A 20,865-nucleotide genomic window follows, 5' to 3' on the forward strand; every position below is an offset into this window, starting at 1 on the left:
AAGTATTTAGGGTAGAGATAATAGAGAATTTTTGAAACATGAGGGTTGTCGAGGGCTGGCATAGCTGCTCAGAAGAGGTTATGGAAGCTTGAGCCATTGAAAAATGATCTCCGTGTTTGGACACAAAACTTCATTTTCCTGACAGCACTTATATAGCCAATAGTTCTGAATTTTATAAAATATCAGTAACAGTAAAACTCTAAAACCATGCAGCTAGGAGCCATAAAAAATGTTGATCCCCAAATCACACTGCACACAGGAGGGGAGGCAGTTTTATATGTCTTTTCTGGGAACATGCACTCCGGGGTCAATATGCTCCAGTCCTAAAACATAATCAAATTGGGAATCACTCATCTTCATTAATAAAATCATGTTAGTGTTTTGAGAGCTCTTGTGCCAGACTGGAGGCGTCAATAGAACTGAAAGTCCTAACTGTTGGAGACATTTCTAACCATTTTATCCTCCTGCTGTAAGAGCTGGGAACCAGTCCTCATACAGGAAGGCTAGAAATATGGCATCTCTTCTGGTACATACACTAGCAGGGATTGAGGCTGTAAATAAGGGGTACTTTCCCCACTGGGAGAGTTTTATGAATGAAGATTGGTCAACCAACACCAGTAACCATATGCGATGGAAAATTGAGAGACAGATTTCTGCCATTTTTTCTTCCTGATTGGTATTATGAATATAAATATATGTACTTCTTAATGGAGACACTAAGGAACACTGAATCATCAACATCTAAAATACATTTATGCAGATATAGCTCTGTTGGGGGTACACTTAGACTTAGAGAAGAGGCAATTAAATGTATTGACTACCTCCTGGTTCCAGGTGCTTTCCCTTCTGTATCTCATTAAATCCTCCTGGAACCCTGGGAGGGCTGGTCCTTTTGTACAGGTGAGGATGATGCTTCTGGGAGCTTCCAGGCTACCCAAGGCTGCAAACCTAGCAAGTCAGAGGGCTGGGACCCAGGGCTAAGTCTGGCCGACTCCAAAGCCCATGTTTTTCCTATAACAAAAAGAAGTTTTATTGACTGTATGTATTTTAAATTTAGTTTATTAAAATGACACAAATTGTGTGTAACCTTATTTGATTGACTTTCATGAGCTAATCAGATAATATCCAGACAAAGATATCTTTTGGGAAAAGTAATTTATTTAAAAAGCGCTGCATCATCTCATCAATTTTCCAAAAGTAGAGTAAGCACATTTATTTGTGTTGTGTGGTGGTGTAATCTCCACACATTTCATGAAATAATGAAAATTTCAAAATTTTAGAATGTGCAAGAGAAACTAAACTCAACTTCAGCTCCATTATTTTAGAATATATCAATGATTTCTGGACATATTTCATTTGGAGATGTCCAAGAATTTTTTCCAAAATATTTCCCTAAAATGAAATTAATTGGTATGTTCTATATGTTTCCAGGTCACTTTTTGTTTTGGTTTATCATAGTACTTCTCTTAGTTTTGTGATGAACAGTACCTCTTTGTACTTAGAAGTCATCTGAATATTTCAGCTCCTAGAAGTCAAAATATTTATGTTGCTAAGAATCAATGGAATCCAACCTTGTGATTATCTGTAACTTTAGATGGTGTAATTATTAAACATTTTGTCTAATTTCTAGCGCCTACAATAGTCCTTGGTGCATAGTATCTGTCCAATAGATATTCATTGAGTAAACAAATTTTGAGTAGATCCTACTGATTCATATTTCTGTGAATTCATGTCTTTGCTTCCGCTCTTTAAATGTGGCTACATATCTCAATTGATGGAATGCTTCTTTTCAAATCTTATCACTTATGGTAACATTTTTCATTTTCTATCTGGGTAAACTTCACTCATTCATGCTTCTGTTTATATATTCATTATTGCACCACATTTCTGTCATGAAGGCTTTATTATTGCTTCTCAAGCAATGACTTTTGCAATTGCCCTTCTCTGTATCTGGAACACTCTGGCTCAGTATGATTGGCTCTTTCTAGGTATCCACATCCTAGTGTGTACTCACCTTTTCAGAGAAGCCTTCCCTGTCATCTAAAGCAAAAGTCAGCAAACTATAGCCTTCAGGCCAAATATGGCCCAGCACCTCTTTTTGTAAATAAAGTTTTATTGGAACACAACTGTGCTCATTCATTTACATATTGTCTGTGGCTGCTGTTTAGAGACTATATGGCCCTTTACAGAAAAAGTTTTCTGACTCCCGATCTAAAGCACTATATAACACTGATTTATTTTTTCTAGCCTTTAGGACCACTGAAATTATCCAATATGTTTATTTGTTTATACATTGTCTTTCTTCTCTCTTGAGAATCACGTGGAGAACAGACTTTGTTTGACTTGTTGATGCATCCCAGTTACCAGGAATAGTGAGGCTACAGAGTGGATGTTCAACAAATATTCACTGGATGAACAATCAGTGGGATTTTGAACGTGTCTGCTGGGGCACTGTGCTAGACTGTGAACACAAAATCTATTGTTCAAAATGTATCATATTGTATATATTATATCCATCTATATATCTAGAGAGATATATATAAAATCATGACAGATATCTATAGTTTATATATATATAAATGGATAGATATCTATAGATAGATAGATAGATAGATAGATAGATAGATAAAATCATGCTCTCAAGAACTCTCAGGCTAGGAGTCCACAAACTCTACATAAATTATTACAGTACAATATGACAAATGGTTTGAAAACAGTGCTAGAGCCGCACTTGAAAAGGAGAACACTGACTTTGCTTAGGAGAGACAAAAAAGGCTTCAGGAAGGAAGTGTCTTCTGAGGTGAGCACTGAAGAATGAGTGGAATTCTCTCAGCAGCGAAGGAGGGGAAAAGCATTCTGGGTAGAGTTCACAGAAAATACAAAGATATGAGTGGCCACGTTAATGATGGTCACATGCTGAGGAAGCTTCAGGAAGCTCATCCTGCCTAGAGAGGAGGATTATGTTTTCAAAGTGAAGCTAGAACAAGAATTGGGGACAGCTTGCAAAAGGTTTCATGTGGCACACCATGAAGTTTGAGTTTTAACCTAGAAACAATGGCACAATGGAGAACTTTTTTTTCTGATGCTATTGTTTTTAAGATTTACTTTTCAGTGAGAATTGTTGGAATTAAAATATTATCACAATATTTTAGAAGAATGGGGCTGGAGAAGGGGACCGAGGTTTGAGAAACACTTGAGGTCCACTATAAGTCAATGGCATGATTTTGAAGAGAGGTCTGAGGACGAGCACAAGCTTTGAGTTTAGCGATGAGCGGGTGATGACTCCATTAAGACCAGGAGCACCAGGCTTATAGAGAGAGGACCGATGTGAGGAGAGACTGAGATCAATTGAGCACCTATCATGCTTTTCATATTTGTAGAGCATTCAGATGAAATTATCTAGAAAGTAATTAGAAATATGAATGGAGCTTAACAAAATTGGGACTGAAGCTAATTATTTTTGAGTTAACGGCCATGAGAGCGAATGAGATCACCCAGCCCGTGCGTATAGGCTGGTTGTTCACAAACCTGTCTGTATGGTAGCATCCCTCAAGGAGCTTTAAAAACCCTGATGCCCAGGCCCTTTGTCAGCACAATTAAAGCAGAACCTTTGCGGGTGGGGCCCACGCATGAGGGGGTCTTCAAACTTGCCAGGTGATTCTGATGCACAAAGTTGAGAACCACTGCTATAAAATTAAAAGGGGACAAAATGATAGAGAGATCCCTGAGGAGGACAATATGAAAATGGTGGATGAAATAAAGGGACCAGTGAAAGAGGTTTGAGAAAGGACAGATAATCAGGTGGCAAGAAAACAGCAGAGGGAGAGAATATGCCATAGGATTGGGCAATTTAGGAGGCCTCTGGTCACCTCCGAAAGTGAAGCGTGAGTGGTGGGCGTGAATCCAGACAGCAGAAAAGTGAAGAGTGAATGGGCAGGCGGGCAGAGGGAGACAGAGTATTCTGCTCCCTCACGCAGTTCAGCAGCTAAGGGAAAGAGATCCGTGGAAGCATAGCCAAGAAGGGCGAGCGTGCCATAGGGTAGCTTTGTTGTTGGTTTGCTGTTAGGATGGAGGAGGCGTGCATGTTTGTGAGTAACTTGACACTCAGAAAAAAAGAAGTGCTTTGAGAGGAGTTTATATCTTTTGACCTATTTGGCCTGTTAAAAAAAAAAAGAAGAACATATATCATCTGCTGAGATTAAGGAAGATCACAAAAATATTGAGTAATTTGTTGATGACTAGGGTCTCCAAAAGCCCAAGAAGTAGAAATGACCAGTGGGTGTAATTTCTGAGTGCAACATTCAGCAAGGCAGAGTAGAGAATGGTCTTGAGACTGGTTCCTACCTTCAAGTTTGTGTCTTTGGGATAAACTTTCTTTTTCCAATTTGCTAACATTTTTCAGCTAGCATAGGGCAACTTTGTTTTTATTTCTTTTCCTTGATTGAATGTTGAACAAGGTCTCACAATGAGAAGATTGCTTTTTCCAGAACTATATCACATTGCTCAGCATCCTTGCCAAAAAAGCATGTTGCCTCAGAAAATAACAAAGCACAGAGAGTTCAGTTAGATTTAACACGGATGAATCACAGCATCTGAATATTTGCAAATAGAAGGTGTCTTTAGAATGGAATTTGCTAGAATGCTGCTGTGAGGTAAAAACTGTGCCCATTAAAAATATTTTTAGGGGCTGGCCTGGTGGCATAGAGGTTAAGTTCACGTGCTCTACTTCGGTGGCCCGGGGTTTGCTGGTTCAGATCATGGGTGTATACCTACACACCGCTTATCAAGCCATGCTGTAGCAGGCGTCTCACATACAAAATAGAGGAAGATGGGCACAGACGTTAGCTCGGGGCCAATCTTTCTCAAAAAAAAAAAATTGTTTTTGAAATATCTTTCATTTTGTACTACTCTTTCTTGTTTATTAAACTTAAATATTAATTTATAAAAGTCATTTAAACTAGTAAAGACACTAACTTAAAACCCTAGAATAAATTATTTACTCTGTGGAAGAATAATCATAATAAAACACCAGCTTAAAGTTGTGTAGCAGTGATCAAAAGTGCCTTCACATATGTTTTTCATATCTCATGGGAACCTTATGAGGGAGTTAGGACAGATATTAGTATTCTTATTCTACAGATAGAGAATTAGAGCTTAAGGGACGTGACTTCCTTAAATTCAAAGAATTAGTGGATGGGACCCCTGGGTCTTAACTCTAGGCCTTCAGACTTTTGGGAAGATCTCATTGGCCTTATGTAAATATGAAGCAATATACATGACTGCAGAAGCACCCAGGAGAATTATGTGGAGTGTCTCATTCGCTGGTCTCCGAGTCCTACTCCTGTTATCCTGTTCTTTGGTCTTCCTACTTGTCAGCCTATCTCATTCTCTGCTGGTAGAATTCCCTTTTTTTTGAGGAAGATTAGCTCTGGGCTAACATCTGCTGCCAATCCTCCTCTTTTTGCTGAGGAAGACTGGCCCTGAGCTAAGATCTGTGCCCATCTTCCTCTACTTTAAATGTGGGATGCCTTCCACAGCACGGCTTGCCAAGCAGTGCCATGTCTGCACCTGGGATCCGAACCGGCAAACCCTGGGCAGCCGAAGTAGAACGTGCGAACTTAACCACTGCACCCCCAGGCCAGCCCCAGAATTCCCTTCTTGATGACCGAATCACCACCCTCCCATGCCCTGGTGCACTGATCTCAAATTTTTGCTAGCATATCCCTAAAAGACTTAAATATATATATAATAGTATATATATAATGTATACTGCATATACTATGTCATAAGACTTAAAAGTACATATATCTCCTCTTGCACATTTTGAAGTTGGTATCTAAAATTTTCATTATAAAATTAAATAGTGGCATAAGACATTGTGTCTGGGTATATTATAAATATTTAGTATCTTTAAATGAAACAGTTGGATGACTTACGATGATCCAACAGAATACAAACACCATAATGATTTCTCACCCAACATCATCCATTAACAAAATATGAGAAGAAAGTCTTCTTTAATAGGAGGAATATTTACAGTGTTCCTTTTTCTATTTTAAGTTGTATTTCTACACCATTTCCTACATAGATCTTTACCCTCGTATAGTACAGTTTATGCATGCAAGTTTTTATTGATCATCACTCAATACTTCTCTGTAATAAAAGTATGTGTATAAATTTTATTTCTTATGACCGTACAGATCTAAGTGTTAAATTTCTTTTGGATTAAGGTGTCAGTACATTCATTATGATTAGTACATGATTTGTCTAAAGAATCCAAATACACTGCAAACTTTGATAAATAATTATTTAGCATAAACACTGAATTTTTACTGGAAATACGTCTTTTGATAGGAGGAATGGGGTTGTCATCTCTCCCCAATTAACCATGTTTGAATGTTACTTATTGCTGAAATGAGACAGGATTAAATCAATTATATTTCTGTCATTTATAATTGATTCAAATAAGTAAATAGGAATACATGGAGTTATATTGTAACAATGTCTCTCAACTCTTGGCTTATATTCTGAATTATATGCTAAAAATCACATAGTGTTCTGTCATCAAATTTTATGTTCAGTGGCCCATGAACTGGCGTGTGAGGCCCTCCTTCACTTTTGATGTAAGCAAAGTATTGTAAACTACCTAATTTGCAAAAGGATTTGTTCCCCTCCCACTCCAGTCCCTTCCTCTCTCAACTACCATGCTAATATTCCCAGTCAGTGGCTGTTTGGCACCTGCAGGTTTTTACACCCTCATGCGATGTGCCCTGGTAATTGGGATGCGAGAGATGCCTTCATTTTGAAAGGTAGAGGGCATTGGGATGTGAGAGATGACTTCATTTTGAAAGGTGGAGGGCAAGTGCTTAGGGCAATTCGTTTTAATGTGAAGTGCATATGGAAGTTAAAAGATACAAATACTGATTCCTTTAAATATATTTTTGCTTGTGTACCCCTTAGAAAACTTTGCATAATGCTGGATACTTGAATCTCAGTTTGAAATCCTCTTACCTTCAAACTCCTCGTTACCTAAACTGAAAAAGATTTTGCCTTAGTCACTTGTATACCATGTTTTATACTTTATTTTTACTTTTTATTTTTTATTTTTTTGAGGAACATTAGCCCTGAGCTAACTACTGCCAATCCTCCTCTTTTTGCTGAGGAAGACTGGCCCTGAGCTAACATCTGTGCCCATCTTCCTCTACTTTTATTTGTGGGATGCCTACCACAGCATGGCTTTTGCCAAGCTGTGCCATGTCCACACCCAGGATCCGAACTGGCAAACCCCGGGTCACCGAGAAGTGGAACATGGATGGTTTAGTTTAAGATGTTATTTCTCCAGGTCATTTGCATGTGAAGAGAACCTACTAATGGTGAAATTAAAATCTGGCCTCTCTTAAAGACATTTCAAGTCACTGCCAAAAATTTGGGGAGCCATTTTGGAGAACAAAGAGGCTTCCCTGATACCCCTGAAATCAAAGTGCACCCAGTCCTGGTGTCAGCTCTGAAAGTAAGCCTGTGTTGGTCTTGTAAGAGTGAGCAAGGTAGTAGTGATAACAGAGGGTGTGTCCCAGGTCTCTTTCCCGTGGATCGCACTGTCCATGTCCTGGGGTAAGTAAGCTGTTTCTTGGTGTCCCAGCCTCTCCCAGCCACCATCACACAATCTGGAGCCCACTCTGCCAATGCTCAAGTCTGTAGCACTGCAGGTGCCTCCTATTAGTTCTTTGCTTAGACAAAGGGCCCAGGGCTCAGGCAGTCCTGCCTTCAGATCTACGCTCCTTCACAAGCTTTGTAAGCCTGTGCTGGTTCTTCTCTATGAGCATCATTCTTCTCAGCTGAAAAGTGGATACATAAATACCTCCCTCACCAAGCTGTCGTGAGGAATCGAGGTTAGGTACGTAAAGTACATAGTTAGGTACCGGAAATTCTCCACTGAAGCACCCTGGTTTCCTCCTTTTTCCCTCCACCAAAATGCTCCATCCTTCTCACCCTCTTCTCTGTCCTCCCAATTTCAGCGCAGGGAAAATGTTCTGCTTTTGAACTCTCTCTTAAACCAGGTCATGATTTGGATTAGGGACTACAGGGTGCCTGCTCCCCCTCCAGGCCACTTCCCATACTTCTCTCACCCCAAAGGATAGTAATTATTCCATAACCGCAGGGTGTGCCCCGCATTTCTATCTCTTCTCTCCTGTTAGACCAGTCAACCTGCCCCAGAATCCTTCTTGTGTAGGGAGAAAGAGAAGCAGAGGAGAGCCGAAGACACTCACGCCTGCACCTGGAGGCGACTGGGAGAGCAGAGGAAACCAGAGGGAAATTCTTCTCTGGGGGACTTGGATGAAGGTGTTAAATTAATGATGTGTGTGCCATTGTGTGGGGGTGGGGCAGGGTAGAGAAGGATGTCACTAAATAAACCAGTGATGCCGACTGACTTGAAGTAGCAGGAGAAAAGAAGTAGAAAACTCACAAAGGTAAAATAAAAACTATACAAATCTGGATGGTCCGGGTCTAGATTAAAGTAATAGTAACATATAAATTGCCATCATTAATGCCTTATTACCAAGTGCAATAATGAATATTTCTCAAATTAATCTCGATGAAATTTATTTTATTAAAAATCTATTCTACTTATACCTTTAAAAATTTAATGCAGTGCGATGATTTGCTTATAACCTAAAATAATTAGAAAATAATATTTATACCGATTGATTAAAATGTCATGTTGTAATATCTCTAAAGTAAATGCATGCTAATGACAGCTCTAGAATCATGGATTCCTAGAGCTGAAGTGGAAATGTATATTTAGGTTTAGCATACAAACTAGATTGGTCGATTTAATACTTAATCGCTTATGTATTCCTAGTACAATCTTAAAGAGTTGTGATCTAATGGTACCTTGACTTTGTCCCAACAGAAATGTCAGTGAAGGCTAAAGGAATACAGACACTAAGATGTGTTAGTCTCCTTTTTGTTTTTAGATGAACACCATTTCTCTGTTATTTTTTAGAGTGGTTTGGCTTTTGTCTCATCATCTTTAGTATATCCCTAATCATCTAATATTAATAATAATTTAAGAATATTTACTCTATGCGAGCTACTAAGTAATTTGTGTATTAACTCATTTGATCCTTAAACCTGATGGAATGGGTTCAAGAATTATCCTCATTTTGTAAGTGAGGGCCCTGAGGCACAAAGAAGATAAGGAGCATAGCCCAAGAGAGGTACAGAGTGGCAGAGTTTGGTTTTGAACCCAGCCAGTCTGACCTGAGAGCAGCCCCTGAGCCTGTTCTTTAGGAGCTACTTCTTAAAGAAACATTCTCAATTGTACACAATAGGATTCACCAACACCAGATGTAACAACAGAATATGTAAATAGGACAACTTAACATTTCCTTGTAACTGTTTTTATTACCTGTTAATAAAATTCCATGTCTTTATAAACACTTGAGTCAATTACTTCAAATATGCCCCAAATTATTGAAAAGCCCGCAGTTACTGAGTTACAAGGGCAGAAACAGGACTTTGCCTCAGGGCAGCCCTGACAAGTTATGGTTTATGGGCGAAGTCTTTTATTGTTTTCTGAACTTCAACCTATTTTTCTCTCTTCTTGAATGTTTTATACATAGCTAAAAATAACTGCCAACTCAGAGAGACTTCTCCATGTATAAATCAGAGGGTTTGCTCAGCGGGAGGGGTGGGAGGACAGTCTCAGGGTGAAATCAACAAGAAGCGTGGAAATGAGCAAAATTCAAAGGAATTTTGAGGCCAGACCAGAGTACTGACCCCTGATTAATCAAGATTAGGTTACAAATAAATAGCATTGCAACAATATAGTTAATTACTTACTAGTCAATACAATAAAATTCTAGCGCAACACAAGATACTGTGTGGTTTCTTGGGATTTTACATAGTTTGTATAAGGAGACCCAAGAGAGTCTCCTTATCTGGTGGTGATGGTTTCTGGAGACAATGCCTGAAAAGGATCTGTTTTTTAATAGAGGATATATTTATAAGGTTCTTATAGGGATTCCTCTTGCTGATTCAGACAACTCCTTTCATGATGAACAGAATTTTTCTCACATATTGTTTTCTCTTCCATACATCCTCTCCTAAGTTTTCAGTTAACATTTCATCATTTTTGTCTAAGCCAAAAAGCAAATAAATGTTGTTTTACCCTTTTAATCAATCCCCATGTTCTGTTCTTGTGCTAAGATAGAGCTGATCTAAGAGCTCTATCTTGACGTCATCAGGGTGTCGCTGTTGTATTTCAGAAGTCGGAGAGGAAAATATCACTCTCTTCATGGAAATAATGGGAATTTTGAGCAATTTAACTGTTAATCGAAACCATGTTGTGCTGCTGGATTCCTTGTCAGATCTGCGACATCTGAACTCAGCGTCATCCTTTCAGCCCTCAAATCTTTTCTGCCTCCTTTATCCCTGATCCACACAGAGGTCCCCAAGCCAGAAACCGAAGAGGTGCCTCCTGCACCCTCCTTTCCACAAACAGTCAACTCTTCTGCCCTTCCTTTCATCCCTTCACATTACTTTCTGAATCTATTCTTTTCTCCGGGGCCCTCTAGCTACTTTCTTAATTCTCTCTCCACGGTCTTTCACCAGCACTATGGCAATGGCCTCTAACTGCTCTCCAGCTTCCCCCGTGCCTCCCGGCTAATCCACACTGCCCGCTAAAACAGTCATTCCTAGAGCAAGTGTCATCGTGCCTCTTCACTGTAAAGCCTTCACTGGGTTGCAGCAATACAGGCCAAGGCCAGAAGCGTTAGCGAGGCCCTGGGTCCCTGGGTGATTTCCCGGAAGCCGCTTCTCTGCCCTTGCTCCGCACTCCCTGACTGCGCAGTTAACACCTCGGTCCAGCTCACACTCCCCAGAGGCTTCACGCCTGAGCCGGAGCACCGACTGTTTCCTCTTCCTCAAATCTTCTCCTCATCCTCCGGTTCCCTTCTTTGCCTTCCCAGCAAGATTAATTCCACCCATCACAGAAACTACTTCTGACATTTCCTCCTCAAATGTCCTCTCCCCACGTAATTTGAACCTGTTTACCTCCCTCCTTGCATATATGTCTATTGTTTCTCTATCGCATTGTCGTTATTTGTTTATAGGGTTGTCTTCTCATCCAGAGAGCTCCACAAGCAAGCACTTATCTGGTTTGTCCCTTTATCCCGTAGCCCTGGACACAAGGCCTGGTGCATAGTAGGTACTCAGTGTGGCAGGATGGAATTGAAATCACAAGATGCCTGACTCTGTTTATGAAAATTAAAGTTCTTGGGAAGCTGTATTGTAGGCACAGGTGTACTACAATCGCCTAGATTCTGTGTTTCCTGGATGAGAGTCTGGAAGAATTACTCAAACATCCTTCTTCCGTTCTCCAGCAGACAGGGGTATAATGTGGGGTGGAGGGCGTGCCACGTTCACAGGCACCTTAGCTAAAACAGAGCGGCCACACTGCCCATTCGACTCGTATCATAAGTGCAGTGGGATGCTGGGAGGCTCCCAGCATGGTTCTGGAGACCCTCTTCTATCTCATGATTTCTCCAATGAGCCCACTTGGAGGCCAGGCTAGCCCAGCTCTTAGGATTTCACCTTAGGCAGTGGAGAATTTTGTTCTTAATCTCTAACAGAACTTACTTAGAAGCAATGTTTAAAAGAGCCCTCACTAAATATATTTAATATTCATTTTGACAGTTAAAGCACCAACTTTTAGAAACCTAAAAATGTGTGCGCATAGCAGACCTGATGCCACTCCATGTCTTGTTGTTGTTCGTACATTCGGCAGAGACTCAGTAAATACCTACTGTATGCCGGTTTCCAGGCCAGAGGAGTATAACAATGACCAAAACCAGACCCAAATCCATGGAGCTTACAATCTGGCCAAGAAGACAGTTAATAACTAAAAACATAATATGTAGAGACTGTGTGAGATGGTGAGAGTGCTGTGGAGGAAAACAAGGAAGAGAGGGTGAGAGATTGGGGGCGCAGCTAGAGGGAGATGGTACAATTTTAAAGGTTAATAAGGAAATGACCCACTGAGAAGGTGACCTCTGAGTAAAGACCAGAGGAGGGAAGGGAGCAAACCACGCTGATACCTGGGGAAAGATTATTCCTGGCAGGCACGCCAGCGGACTCAAAATCCCCAAGGCAGGAGCACCCATGGTGTGTATAAGGACCAGCAAAAGAGGCAGCATGCTAAAGAGATGCAAGCAAGGGGGCAGTAAAATAGATGGTCTCAGAGAGTTCTGGTGATGCAAGGTACTGTGGGAACTTGTAAGGACTTTGGCTTTGACACTGAGTGAGATAAGGAGCCATTGGAGGGTTGAAGATGAGGTGTAGCATGATCTGCTTTAGGGTTTAAGGATCACTCCAACTACTGTCTTGAGAATAGACTGCTGAGGGCCAAGGGGAAAAGCAGATAAGACAGGAAGTTGTTGCAATGATCCAGGAAAGAAATGATGGCGACTTGAACCTGGAAGGGAGTGGTAGTGAGGGGATAAGTGGTCAGATTCCAATATGCTGCTCTGACGTGGTCGAATGGGCAAGGGAGAGGAAGAGAGGAGTCAGGCCAAGTCTGAGGCTTTTGTCTGGAGGGATGGAGCTGACGTTAACTGAGGTGGGTAAGACTGTGAGAAGCGCGGGTTGGCAGGGCAGTTCATCAGGTCGTTATTAGACAAGCCAGTGGAGGTGCAAGAAGGTAGCTGGATATATGATTCTGGAGTTCAGGGGCGGGGTTTGGGCTGGAGATAAATTTAGGAGTCATCTGCGGGAGTTTGATGAGGTCACCATCATATGGATAGAAAATAGAAAAAAGAAGCAGTCCAAGGAGGGAGCCAGGATAGAGAGAAGAGACCTTAACCCAAGGAAGCTCTAGGGAGCGGTGTGAAGTAGCACAAGAAGCAGGAAAGCACCATGACCAGAGAAAGCAAGTGAGGACAAGGGAGGGACCAACTGGGTCAAGCTCTGCTGCTTGTCCTGAGTCATGTAAGGAGAGTCCCAAGATCTCCCCAGTACATCCTACAAAGTGAGAGTAACTGGGGACTTTGAAAAGAGCAGTTCTGGTGACCTGGTGGAGGGGAACGTGGATTAGAATAGATTCAGTAGATTGAGGAGGACAGGAATTGGAGAGACCGAATATAAACAACTGTTGGAAGGGGTTTTGTAAGGTGAGCAGAGAAATGTGGGGGTAACTGGAAGCAGCAAGGAGTGGGGAGGGATTTCATTTTAAGTTGTGAAAAACGACTGCGTGTCGGTATGCTGATAGAAATGATTCTGTGTAGAGGGAAAATTAATGATTTAAGAGAGAGAGGAGACTTGCTGGACTTGCCCTTACATAGGAGAAAGGGAATGGGATGCAGAGTACAAATGAGAGGTGACAGATAGAGCACAGAGAGCTGGCCCGGGAGCGAGAGGGAGAAGGTGCAGAATTGGGGCACATGGCGGAGCCTGGAAGCTTTGGAAGATAGCTTGTGGTTGTCAGTTTTCTCAGTGAAGTAGAAATCTTGGTCATCAGCTGAAATCGAGGAGGGGGGGATGTGGTGTTTAAGGAGAAAAGAGAAGGTGTGAAATAGCTGTCTAGGAGCGTGGGACAGTGAACAGATGATGAAAATAGGATAGGATATTTTGGCAGAATTAGGGACCCATGAGTTCTGTTATCATGAATTTGGCTGTGCACAGGACACGAGGGTGGGGTGGGGAAGAGTGGCCAAGGGAGAGGGGAAGTGAGATGGATGAGAGGGTTGAGGGCACACTGGGAGGGACTGTTGATAAAGTCAGACACTGGAATTTACGCTTGGTACAGAGGGAAGAGGGGCCATGAGGGTGAGAGGTAAGGTTGGTAAGTTCGATAGATTCCAGGTTCTGGTGGAGGTTTGCTGAAATAGGGGTCCTAGAGAAAGCAGGAAAGAGAGGAAATGGGGAAGAGAGAGGCTGATTGAAAGTGAGTTTATTGGGGTTGTGATTAATGGCGACGACAAGAGCTGCTCAGACGTTACCGTGCATGTACCTGCCCTGCGGTTCTGGTTCTGATGCGCATGTTGAGTCAGTAAGCCCCTGTACACAGAGCCTGAGAGTCTGCTTTTCTATCAAGCTCCGGGGTGACACAGACGCTCTTGGTCCAGGGATCTCATTTGAAAGGCAGGGGTCTAGAGTGGTATTTTTCAACTCCGGCAGTAAATCACAGCCCCTTGGGGAGTCTTGACCAGTGAATCAGAGCTTCTCGGGGTTGGATTTAGAACTGAAGTAAATGTTCTCCAGGTTATGCTACGGTGAAGCCAGGATTGAAAACCTCTGGCCTAGAATGTGAGACTTTGAGTGAGAGTGATTCAGAGACCAAGATCATTGCAAGAGGGAGAGTCATGGAACTGAGGGCCAGAATGTGGAGAGTGTTATCCTTTGGTTATCAAAATCATCAGAAATTATCAAAGAATTTGTGCTGGATAAAATGACTGTGAGTCCAGAGGTCTGTCAACAACTACAAAAATGTATAGGAATTGAGTAACATAATCAGATGGCATGAGATTTAAAGCAAAGGGTTTGGAGAGAAGGATCTGGAATAGACCGTGCAGAACAAGGAGGACACTGCCTAGAACCCCAGGCCTGGTGGCATATCGGATTTGGGAAATCAAACATCCCCCATTTGAGAGGTCTCCAGAAGAAACCACAGCAGCATGAAAAGCTCGGTTTTAATTAGAGAAACACGACAACACAATCTAAACCGAGGTTGCAGTTTGAGGGATTTTGCTGCTGCGTTCTGGGGCGGCAGGGCAGGGTTTCCAGCTTTTGAAGGGTGGGAGGTGGGCATGTGCAGAGCGGGATGAGGATGCTGGTGCAGGAGGGGAGCCATGGCCTACAGTCCAGACCTGGCTCCTTGTAGAGATGAGGTCTCAAAGTGGGTGTGGTGGCACAGCCGGGAGTACGAGAGTGGAGGGAATGGGGGTCTTGCCAGAAGCCACATTCCTTGGCTTCCCCCTTCATTCCGACAGCTGTTCTCTAGCAGAAGAACCCTTTGCTTCCTCAAACAAAGCATGCAGGTGAGCCCAGCGTGGAGGACAGATCAAAGCAGAGCCTCTCTCTGCTTTGTGGAAGCTGGAGGCAGGGGAAGAGGAAGGCGTGCTGCCCAGCCCTTCCGGAGCTCCTCAGAGGTCCTCACTGTTCCAATGCTGGCGAGAGATGCCCAAGGAAAATGCAGAGTCACATATAAGAAAGTAAAGATCTTAGACCCAATAATCGTGTAAGGCTTTTTCAATCTTTTGTCAGTGATGCAGATTGCTCTCCTTCTTCCTTGTAATAAACTCTTCAGATCAGTAAGTGGTTTGCAGTACCCCTTGAGATCTCTTTATTCGTGTATGATCAGGATAACATCACTATTGGTAACTGGTATTACATGCATAGAAGAAACTGTAGTTCTGAACAGTTATGACTTAGGTCGGGTTCTCCAGAAGTGAGCCCTGAGGCAAAGGTGTGAATGCAAGTGGGTGTTCTGGAGGTGCTCCCAGGAGAGCCCAGGAGGTGGGTGGAGCAAGCAGGAGAGACAAGGAGAAGCCCAAAAAGAGTGTAAGCGCAGGCAACGTCTGCATGAGATGGCTTCAGCCAGATCCCTGCAGGGGAACTCTGGAGAGTAACAACTTGGATTCTGACCCCATTGGACACAAGGCTTCGGTACCTGTGAGCAACAGTGAAGGAGGAAGTTGGCGGGAGCTGTGAACCCCTGGGCACTTCCAGGCACAAAGTGCAGGATCCTGAGGGCCGTCCTTCAGAGGAGAGTCCTTGAAAGAAAAGCAAACTGAGCACATGCACACACGCACGCGCGCACACACACACACAAATAGAAGGAATCCAAGACCAACTTGGGGGAGCAGGTGGAAAGCTTCCTTTAGAAGGGCAAAGTTAACCTAGGTAAAGATTAGATTGAAAAATTATCAATATCAGTGTGCAATTATCATCAAGTAGATTTCTAACTGTGTGAATTTTGCTACCTTCTCCCTTGCGCTTTTAGCAAGGTCATATTACTACACGCATAGGGCCAAATTTTCAGAAATCCGGGTCAAGTGAGTGTGAGTATCTGATCAGTTATACCCAAGCATGGCCCTGATTGAATGTGTTGTCTTTATTTGAAAACAAAATGCATATTTTAAAACTCCACTGTTTTAGGTGGATTCCGTTCTCTTTCTCATTTCCATTAATGTAAATACCAAGAATGTTTAGCTATTTTAAAATTTACATCATTACAAATAGTTGCTTTTATCTACATCCTCATGGGTTTATTTTGGGATGGTGGTTGGTTTTTGTTTTTCCTTTTAAGTTGTGGCCTCTCTTCTAAGGATTAGAGAAGCATCCTTTTAGAGTCCTGGCCTTAGATGTAATTTAGAGCTGTGCAGTGTCCAGCCCACTGACAGATTTAGAGATTAATTTCCAGACCTCTTGTGGTGCTAGAGAAGCTCCTTAAGATTTTGAAAATGGCAACACTATTGACTCCTTACTATTAAAGGTTACTTGTGTCCATATCCACACTAATGCAAAAGGAAAGTTTAAATGTGGTAAATATCAATGTTGTTTTGCTTTATGGAAAAACCTGTGCATAGAAAAAAAAAAAAAGAAGCAATTTACAGGACAAGAAATAGTTTATCTTCCATAAGGACAGCTTATATAGATATATCTCCTTCCTCTTATTCTGTAAGGATAATATTGCTGTTGCTAAATTGATATTTGTGTAGAAAAAAGTTCAATGGTTTTGAACAGTCTTGTCTGAGGTCCAGTTCCCCAGAAGTAAATTATGAGCCAAAAATTTGATGTTTGTGATGCACAAAAGGAAAGATTTAAGTATGACTTATATGCTATTTGGATTATATTGGGAGTTGGTAGAAACTTTTCCCCCCCAAGTATTTTGGCTTAGATGCATCTCCAAATATGTGTTTGCTCCATTTTAAAGTAAGTGCATTTTCAGGAAAATTTAATCCTTATGTTTCAGCAAGGCTACTCGTAAATCATCCAAATGTTGTTTTATTAGAGCTACACGATGTCTAAGATGCCTTTGAGCTTTTTTAATAGTCCTTATGTTCTTTTCTGAAAAGCAGTAGGTAAGTTGCCAAGAGTAAACAAATCAAATAGCAAAAGGTTTGAGTTCAGTTTGAAATGCTTAGCCTATTATTTTTGATTGGGTTCTGAACTTGGCAGTGCGCATTGCCTGTTCCCGCCTGCAGGGCAAAGTGAAAACAATTTGAGCTCTGTATTTCCCAATTGGTTCATTGACATTTGAGAATAATGTAGTACAGACAGAATCAGCATGTTTGGCAGGTGAGTGATGCTTAACATGACCTCAGAAAGTTACTTCCTCCCGGTTTGTAGAAGTTCTTAACATGGAGCAATGTTATACATGTTGCAAAACACGAGTTAGGCCAGGCAGCCATCAAGAGCTCCATCCCGGGGATTGATCTGTTTCTCTGGTGCACCTTTAGGTGGAATGGTTGAAAAATGAAGACATAATTGACCCCGTTGAAGATGGGAATTTTTATATCACCATCGATCACAACCTCATCATCAAGCAGGCGCGCCTCTCAGACACCGCCAACTACACTTGTGTCGCCAAAAACATTGTTGCCAAGAGGAAAAGCACCACTGCGACTGTCATCGTCTACGGTGAGTTTTGGGTCTCAGTCTATTTCACGTCAAACTGCAGTTTCTCGTTTTAATTGTAAGATATCAGGGGAGAGGCCCCTTCAATCCCATTGCTGCTCTCTTCAGCTTCTCTCATGGACAGTGCGGTTTAACTGCTTCCTTGACACTTTCAGAGACACTAGACTTGGACGATCCTCGCCCTTTGGCAGGCAGCTTATAGGAAAGTGAAGGAAATCTACCTCAGTGCCGGGAGATGTTCCTGCCTCCCTAAGCCTTCCCCTCTTTGGACCCGGGACTGCGGAGTCATACAGTGAGTTTGGAGATGAAGATGCTTAAAGCCACCTGCTGCTCTTTGTGTGGGCCTTGGCTCAGTCCCGTGGTTGCACAGCCTGAGATGAACTGGAGCTGACGTGTTCCCCCAACACATCAGAGCAACTTTGACTTCCTGGAGCTTGCTTTACGTGCTCCATCAAGGGCGTTCAGAAGGAAGACAGGCGCTGCCGTCACCAGGTGGCCCTAATCCTAACTGGGTTCAACATAATGACTTCTTCATGAAGCTTCCCTCCCACTCTCTGGCCTTTTCTAATCCCTCTCATCTCTAAGCCTATCCTTTCTCCAGAAGTACTGAACAATTTCACACCCAGTTTTGCTGTAGCACATGACGCTTTTATCTCCCTGTAGGGTTTAGCCCTCTGGTTTTCTAATCATTTCACAAGCAGTTCCCTTTCCCCAGCTAAGCTTTAAGCTCCTTTGTAGACTAAGAGACAGCTCTGCATATTTATGTCTTTCTCAAGTATTAGACACATAGTAGGTCCTCATTTCTTGATGAGTCATTGTCTCAGAGGAAACTGAACCACACTGGGTGGTATTGAGGTTATGCCACCTCCTGAATGTTACGGGTGCCACTTAGACTATAAGGAAGCTTTTCATGGCTGCTTCAGCGTGAAACAACACTCCAGCGCCTTAGTGTCTGGATAACTAGGAAGGAGGGACAGCCAGTGTCAAGTATCCGGCTCATGGTACTTACTTCCTGCAGATAGCATCTTCTGGATGGATGTGTCCTCGTGCTGCAGGGAGTTATGAGTACAGAAACTACTGTCATGTTCCAAAGACTGAATGTTGTGAGGCTTTAAAACTGTCATTTTCATCACAAGACAGATGCATACTATTTTTTTTTATCCTATGAATACTCTGAGGTTTAATTTCCTAGTCAAGATAACGGCTATGTTGAATTATAAGCAATTGCCTTTCTTAAGTGACAATGAAATGTGTCCTACATTTTGTCTTTTTCTAAACCGTCTGAATGACTAATTAACAGCATTGGAAATGCAAAAGAGAAATGGGGCACATTACAGCGTGTACCAATCACAAATAACTAATGAAGGCAGATTCTATATAGATGTTTAATATACATGCAAATCTCTTTTTCTATGTATAGCATGTTTCAGTATCCATAAATACAAGCCAAACGTTGTCTTTAGGATCAGACACGAGTCACTTCAGCGTTTGAAGTTCAGGAAACAGCATGGGACCCGGGCTCAGGAGTCTTGTGCTCTCAGACCGGTTCTACCACTAACTGACCTTCAGTTGGTCACTTAACCAGGACGCTTGGAGCCCTTGTCTCCTTCTCTGTAAAATGAGGGAATAAGCCTAGGATCTTCAAAGGCCTTTCCTTCTGTAAAAGTTTATGATTATTCACTTCTCATTAAACTCCTAGAAGAGCAGCATACATATATTATAACCCAAAATATCAGCTTGCCAGTATGCTGGTAAGCAATTTATACTGACGATTCCCCAGCATTTGGAGTTTTGTCAAGTCGAGCAGGTTAAGTTGCTTTTTGGAACACTGACTGAAATTCTACCCATCAACCATCTGCTTGTCCTTTTCATGGCCCCATAAAATATGTTGTCCAAGGCTTATAGGTTGGGCTCACCAGAAGTCCACAGAAAAACATATACATATAATCAGTATTTTATCTTTGAGTCTATATTTATTTTTGTTAGTATAATTTTTAGATGGCAAATATATATCCATTATAGAAAATTTGGGAAACACAGAAAAGGTCAAAGAAGAAAATACCTATAATCTTGTCATCTTGCCATCCAGAGGTAGCTTCAAAGAAGACTGATATGTATACTCCTGGTATTTTCTATGCATAGATAGAATTTTAAAATAAAGGATGGATATAAATATATTTTTTCACTTAAAACATAATGTTGAAATATTCGTGTGTTATTAAATAGACTTCTACAGCACCATGTTTAATGGCTGCCTAGGAGTCAATCACAGGAATGTACATGGTTTACTTTACCATTTTCCTATTGTTGAACATTATAATTGTTTTCAGTTGTTTACCTTTATGTAAAAAATAACTCTGTTGTGAAAAATGCTTTGTCTGTGTCTGTAAATATAACACCTTCATGATTATTCCCTATGGCATAGGTTTCTAGAAAAGGCAATGCTGGGCGTGTGATGTGTGCGTACAGGATGTGTATAGCTAACACTCTTCCTTTCTTTCAGGAGAGGGGTGCACATACTAGTTATGTCACGTTTTAATTGCCAGCAAATAATTTTTGTTAGATATTGCTTAATTACAATAATTTCATAGACTCTTATTATTGAAGTGCTGAAATATATCAGAGTATTTTCTAGAGCAAGATCTCCAGAGGTAAATAGTGAACATTGTATTAAAGTATAGATTTTATAATCACGCCCACACTGACAGCTCCTTCAAACACCATAATTAGCCTCTATCCACAAAACCTATATCCATTTCAATGACGTCCACTCATCACCAGTTTGATCAAATAGCTACTCAGTTAAAAATCCAGCAATGTAAGACTTTATTTTTTAACCAGGTTCACTGATTAGTTACTGAAACTGACTAAAAATCTTGAAAAGGTTGCAAAGTTTACGTATGCTAAAGAAAAATAATCAATCATCTGGTATTAAGAAAATGCTAAATGATTTTATCCAGTTCTCAGGCTTCAGATCCACTTGCAGCCTTGGCATAGAATGTAAACATTTATTATTTGAGATAAGCTGTCAGAAGTAATTTTTGGAGCTTAACTAGGTAAGGAGGTGTATTTTTTTTTGAAAGAACACTAGCCAAGGAAACAGCAACAGTCTTCTTTACTTTTCTGAGTAGGTGAGTAAATGTTGGTAATTCATTTTATTTATCTGTGTGCTTAGATTCGTCAGGTCTGCAACAAAACTTTGAATGAAATGATGTCCAAGGTCTCTTC

General features: G+C 41.5%; 1 protein-coding gene across 5 annotated transcripts in view; it reads left to right on the plus strand.

Moving 5' to 3' along the window:
• Positions 1-20,865, plus strand: part of UNC5C (unc-5 netrin receptor C) — a 358,229-nt gene that overhangs the window by 269,263 nt on the left and 68,101 nt on the right. For all 5 annotated transcript variants that reach the window (XM_070505334.1, XM_070505335.1, XM_014834219.3 and 2 more), the window contains one exon: positions 17,460-17,640. In XM_070505334.1, coding sequence (XP_070361435.1) covers positions 17,460-17,640 — 181 coding nt within the window. The remainder of the gene's footprint in view (positions 1-17,459; positions 17,641-20,865) is intronic.

The sequence above is a fragment of the Equus asinus genome, chromosome 3 (assembly GCF_041296235.1).
Source record: "Equus asinus isolate D_3611 breed Donkey chromosome 3, EquAss-T2T_v2, whole genome shotgun sequence".
NCBI classification, from domain to species: domain Eukaryota; kingdom Metazoa; phylum Chordata; class Mammalia; order Perissodactyla; family Equidae; genus Equus; species Equus asinus.